Here is a 6,240-nt window from a genome sequence, read left to right as displayed (position 1 = left end):
ATGTCACCCTGTGTGTCTGTGTTTCTGGCCAGAAGGAGGCTGCAGAGACGGCTCCTGCTCACTCGGGCGGAGGGACCAGCGTGTGCTGCGGGAGCTGTCGGGCTCTTGCTCCTTTCTGATCACCGCCCCGCGCCTCTCAGAGGCTCTCCCCGTGACTCTTGGAAATGGATGCTTATGCAGTTCTCTTTCTTTCTTCTCAGTGACGGACCGTTCCCCAGGAGCCTGGAGTTTTGGAGTGTGTCTCACGGACGTTCCATCTTCGCAGCGCGTGAAGGTGCAAGTGTTTGAGGCTCGGCACCGATTCAGGAGCCCGGCACGCTTAGATGCTAGTGTTCCTGTGTTTCCGCGTAAACGTGAGAGTACACGCGTGTTCTGTTGTTTCTGTGCTTTAAACCCCAGCGTCTGCAGCCCGTCCCCGGGGCCGCGGACATCTCGGGCCTGGTGCGCTCCCTGGAGGCCGCCGCCTTGGCGGAGACGCGGGGCTGCGGGTCCCATTTGTTCCTTCAGATGCGAGCAGCCCGTCCCCTTTGTTTCCTGCCTGTTGTGTTTCCTGAGCGCCGCAGGCAGCGGTTCTCACTGTGATTCATTCTCGCCTCTTCTTTCACCCCTTCCGCCTCTCCAAGCACCGACAAGACGCATTTCCAGTTCATTAATTCAAGAGAAGCTGAAGAACAGCGCTCGCTCCCTCTCCCTCTGCGCTGGGGCACCGAGCTGCCCTTTGGAATTCCGGGGGGAGTCGGAGAAACGGGGCCATTAACTCTTCTTGCTCTGAACGCCCTAGAGTCAGGCTCCCCAGGTCCCTGTGTGAGCGCTGACGCCTCCTTGGCCCTGTGGTGCCTCTGGGCAGGGTCTGCGTTCCAGGAACAGCCGCCCTCGGTGAACGCAGTCTCCAGAGGCCGCCCCGGGGTGGCCATGGCTCCGCTGGGATTGCGCAAGTAGCTTTGGGGAGCCGGAGGCGATTTGACCTGGATCTGTCTTTCCGTCTGTCTGTACCTTCCTCTATGTCAGTGATGGCGAACCTATGACACACGTGTCAGAGGTGACACGTGAACTCATTTTTTTGATTGATTTTTCTTTGTTAAATGGCATTTAAATACATAAAATAAATATCAAAAATATAAGTCTTTGCTTTACTGTGGTTGCAAATATCAAAAAATTTCTCTATGTGACACGGCACCAGAGTTAAGTGAGGGTTTTTCAAAACGCTGACACGCCGAGCTCAGAAGGTTCGCCATCACTGCTCTGTGTTCACCGTAGAGCAGAACTGGGGCAGTGAGCGCCAGCCTGCGGCCATCGGTCCGGAGCCTCCTCGGGGCCTCGGCTGGGCGGTCGCGGCCGTGCGGGAAGCTCCTCCTGGTGCTCCAGCCTGTGGCTCAGCTAGAACCCCGGAGCTTTTGCACATCCTGTTGGACCTTCCAGATCAGAACAGCAGAGCCCAGCCGGCGCGTCCAAACACGCTGCCCCGAGTCCCCCGCTCCTGAGTCCCCCGTGCCACACCCGGCCGCTTTGTAAAACAGCCTGAACATGAAATAAAGGTTGTCCCTGTGCTCTGCGTCCTGTGTCACTGCAGCACGTCAGCTTCTAGGATGGGCGATCTGCAAGCAGCATTTTTTTCTCTTGTTTGTGGCATTCCGCCACGGGAGAAGCCATTGCAAAATTCAAAATGAAATGCAGAGCCGGCATTCTGGCCCGGGACACAAAGAGTTAAACTCCAGTTCTCTGAATGGAAGTGGGGCCAGAAGGGACGCAGCAGGGGTCCTTTCCCTTTAACAAGGCTGCAGTAGACACTGCTGCCTCACTGGCTGTGTGCACACGGTGCAGCCGTGAATAACAAACACAAGCAAGTGAAGGGAGCCCGTGGGAAGACGGGGGGCGGGGGGGGGGCTGTGTGCTCTAATGGGAGGTGGGGGCTCGTAGGGAACCCGCTGGCGGCCGCATTGTGGCTGCGGATGCTCCCGCATTAATTCCCACAGCCGCTGCCTGTCCTCCGCCTGGGGCCCGGCGCCTGAGCGCCTTATTTCACACGCTGCCGAGTGAATCGCCGCCTCCATCCGTCACTTGGAAGGAGAGAGGGAAAGGGCAGCCGCTGTGGAGATGGAGTGCTCGCGGCGAGCTGGGTGGCCGTGTTACTGCTCTCAAGGGCAGACCGGCCAGGCGGTTCAGGGTTGACGCTGCGGGCGAGGCTTCTGCCTGGCGCTGAGTCCACGTGCGTGCAGATGATTTTTAAAAAGTCACTGGACGGGGGGTGCTGGTGGTTCAGAAATATTCGTTCTTACGATTTTAGTAACATACTCCTGAGTTCGTCATGTGTGTGTACATGTGTGTAGATCCACGTGAATACATCTCACGGGTTTGGGTTTCTGGGGGATGCTAATAGTGAGACGCATCTTCTGTTCAGGAACTTCCGAGTCTGTCCACTGGGCTTTGCAAATTACTCAAAGATGTCTGTTTGCAAAGTGGGAGATAGAGAAATGATTGCGGTCATTTGGGCTACCAATTAGTAAATTTTATTTTTAAAATTTTTTAAAAATATATTTGTATTGGTTTCAGAGAGGAAGGAAAAGGGAGAGAGAGATAGAAACATCAGTGATGAGAGAAAATCATTGATCAGCCGCCTCCTGCGCGCCTCACGCTGGGGATCGAGCCCACAGCCTGGGCCTGGGCCCTGACCAGGAATCGAACTACGACCTCCTGGTTCCTAGGTCGACGCTCAGTCCCTGAGCCATGTAGTCAGGCTCAATTACTACATTTTAAATCAAAATTTAAATTTTGTATGTCTGTATTTAGCATTCATTATCTTGAAGGCATTGACATACTGCTCTTATAACAACACCTGTGACTTAAATGTCATTTAAATGTTTTTTTACTACCTTTTAATTTCTTTCCTCAAATGAAGTAAAGATGCTGGAACAAAAATGCCAGTCTTTGCACGCAGGAGGAGGGCTTTAAACACATGTCTTCTCTCCTTGGTAAGCTCTGCACATGAACCTAAAGGAATCCCCTTGAGACTTAAAATGCAGGGAAGTTGAGGGTGAACCTTAACATCTAAGATTTAACACAAAACCAGTCCTTTGGTGCTGTCCAAGGTTCTGATCGGCCCAGCTGCGTGGCCGGTGTGGGGAAACAGCTAAAACCCCTTCTCGCACATCCGAGCAATGGACGCGACCATTCCTTCCTCACCGGGCATTCTGTCCTGTTTCTCGGTGTGAATGCTCCAGTGGACAGCAGGTACAGCTCTGTGGTTTAGGCAGCACACCGGGGGGTCAGGGAAGGTCAGGGCCAAGGACTTTTCTCAGAATTGGTTGATTTAGAAAAGAGCAACCCGGCCAGCGGGGCTCAGTGGCTGAGCATCGACCTATGAACCAGAAGGTCACAGTTGGATTCCCAGTCGGGGCACGTGCCTGGGTTGCAGGCTCGATCCCCAGTAGGGGCCGTGTAGGAGGCAACCGATCAATGATTCTCTCTCATTGATGTTTCCATCTCTCCCTCTCCCTTCTCTCTGAAATCAATAAAAATATATTTAAAAAAGGAAAGAGCAGGCTTTGCCTCCAAACATCCCAACAGTTGGAGTCAAGCCGCCATGTGTGTCCCCTCCCCCCCCCCGACACACACACTCACCATGTTCTGCCCCAGCGAAGGCAGAGGAACCCTGGCCCTGGCCCTGCCCTGGGCTTTCAGCCTGTGTGTGCAGATTACACAGGGACATGGGACCCTTGTCTTCTCCAGCTTTGCTCTCAAAGGCAATATAAATGTGATTATATTTCAGTGTTTAATCCTTAAAACTTCCTACCCACATTTTAGGAAGTACTACCAGTCACACACAGATTCTCCCAGATAAAGAGGGAACACCTCACAACTTACTTTGTGAGGCCGCGTGACTCCGCTAGCAGCACCCAAGAAGAAGAAAGGAGCAGCAAAGGCCCAGCCCACACATGAACATGGACCCAGGCAGCCTACGCACAGTGTTGGCAAACTGTATCTTAGAGTTGCGAGATGGGGATAGCTTTTTTTAAAGCAAACAAACATCACAGCATTAACAGAAAATCATGATCAATTCAGACAAAAGTAGGAGAAAATTCAGCATCCAACTTGTGCTGTTAATTTTAGAATGAGCCCATTAGGGCTAGGAGGGGAGTTCCTAGTTCTGATGGAGTATCTCAGAACTACAGCAAGTACCAGGCGAGATGGAGAAATGTTGACATGCTCCTCTGACATTAGGAACAGGGCGAGGTCAGTCACAATTCACCTGCGTTTGACCTTACAGTGGAAAGGTGACCAGGCCAATGAAATACTCCCGAAAAAAGAGGCGGGAGGGAAATGCCTGCAAAAGCACATTATTTCCGTTGCTGCTTCATCACTGTCATGTTGCTACTGTTATGAATTGTCATGGAACTATCGGATGTGCAGGATGGTCTTAGGCGACCCCTGGGAAAGGGTTGTTCGACCGCCAAAGGGGTTGCGACCCACAGGTTGAGAACCGCAGCTTTAGAGGCTAGAAGAAACTTGACCCCTACCTTGTATCATATAAAAATATCAGTTCCTAGCTGTACTGTGAATCTGAATATGAAAGCAAAATGCTCCCATTTCTAGGAGATAGACTATCTGATAGAGCCTCACAACCTTAGGTAGGGTAAGATTTCTTAACTACGTGACAAACGCTGATCAGTGGACTTGGTTGAAAATTAAGAGTCACCAGTAAGGGTGGAAAGGCAGAAGGCGAAGATATTTGAAACATCATTGAGAGAGGGTTCCTATTCCAAACCCTCAAAAAGTTGGGGGGAATGGGCACAAGTCTTGAACAGGCACTTCACACAACAGACACCAGTAGACACATGAAAAAGCGCTTACCCTCATTAGTGACCAAGGAAATGCACGTTAAAACCACAGTGAAAGCATCCCGGGTACCGCCAGAATGGCTGATCACCCAGGTCTTACACCCCCGGGGCGGGGGCAGGGGGTGGGGCGCGGCCTCAGGTCAGCAGGAGCCTGGTTCCCTGCCTTTGGGAAGGGGAGAGGAGGGCGGGCAGTTCCCTTTGGAGGAAGCGTCGGGACCGCGCACGTGTCTGCTCACATCCTATTGGCGAGAATTGAATCCTTGGCCACATCTAGTCCGAAGGGAAACTGGGCCGTGCGGTTTCTAGTTGGGTGGCCATGTGCGCGCTCAGGGCCAGTGATTCCTGACCACCGGAAGGAGGGGGGTGGCACAGTTCGCTGGATCTGGCACCTCACCCAGAGAGTGGTGAAGGCTACGGCCCCTCCATTCCCAGCCCCTTCTTGTGCAGGCAAGGCTGTTTGGGCAGGGTTCTGGCCTGAGGCAATGTTTCGGTCACTCCCACCGAGCGTCCCAGCTCAAGGCAGTCTGGCAGGAAAAAATGCGCCTTTTTCGGGGCGGGGACGTTCTACTCAGGCCCCAGCTCCTCCACAGTCACCTCTCACACAGCCCAGGGTCTTGTGTGTGTGTGTGTGTGTGTGTGTGTGTGTGTGTGTGTGTGTGTGATTTCAATCCTCACCGCAGGACATGCTCTTACTGATTTTGAACAGAGAGGAAAGGAGAGGGAGAGAGAGAAACGTCTATGTGAAAGAGAAACAGCGATTGGCTGCCTTCTGCACGCGCTCCTGACTGGGAATCGAACCCGAGACCTTTCAATGCTCCCGACAACCGAGCGACACAGGCCAGAATCCTGCTTGACCAGCCGCCTGGGCACCCGAGGCCCAGTCACGTTGACACATCAGATGACCGCACCTTCAGGGGCTTCTGAGGTAGTAGACTCGCGAGTGCCATTTCGCAGCAGAGGCCTGGGCAGCAGGAGGAGGCGCCCCTGAGGCTGGGCATCCGGGAGGGCCCTGAGCTGGCACCACTGCCCACCCAGCCCCGTGCTGCCTGTCTGCCCTCCCCCCACCCAGGCTCGCAGGCTAAGCGCAGGGACTGTTGGTGTCACTTGGGCATGTCTGACCCCGCTCCCAGGTTCATCGGACCCCCGTACATCAGAACGTGCCTGTATTGGAGCTGGGCCTTCCCATGGGGAGCGGGCCCCATCCGGCCTGACTGCGGTCTCCCTCTGAGACGAGGAAACGGACACGGACACCAGGGCGTGCGCGCACGACGGCCAATCGCGGGAGGAGGCGGCGAGAGGGCGGCCTTCCGCAAGGCGGGGAGAGAGGCCTCGGGGAAACCAGACTGCCCACTCCTGGGCCTCGGGCTCTGGCCTCCAGCCTGGAGAGAACGGCTTTCTGTCGTTC

At 54.2% G+C, this 6,240-nt stretch overlaps 1 protein-coding gene across 1 annotated transcript in view; it reads left to right on the top strand.

Annotated features, from left to right (window-relative positions):
* Positions 1-369, top strand: part of ATXN10 (ataxin 10) — a 102,441-nt gene extending 102,072 nt beyond the window's left edge. The window contains exon 12 of the mRNA XM_006774171.2: positions 201-369. Within this exon, the coding sequence (XP_006774234.1) occupies positions 201-203 (3 nt within the window). The 3' untranslated portion in view covers positions 204-369. The remainder of the gene's footprint in view (positions 1-200) is intronic.
* The last annotated feature ends 5,871 nt before the right edge of the window (positions 370-6,240 follow it).

Source organism: Myotis davidii, unplaced genomic scaffold (assembly GCF_000327345.1).
Source record: "Myotis davidii unplaced genomic scaffold, ASM32734v1 scaffold67, whole genome shotgun sequence".
In the NCBI taxonomy this organism is placed as follows: Eukaryota; Metazoa; Chordata; class Mammalia; order Chiroptera; family Vespertilionidae; genus Myotis; species Myotis davidii.
This window is presented reverse-complemented; position numbering and strand designations above follow the sequence as displayed.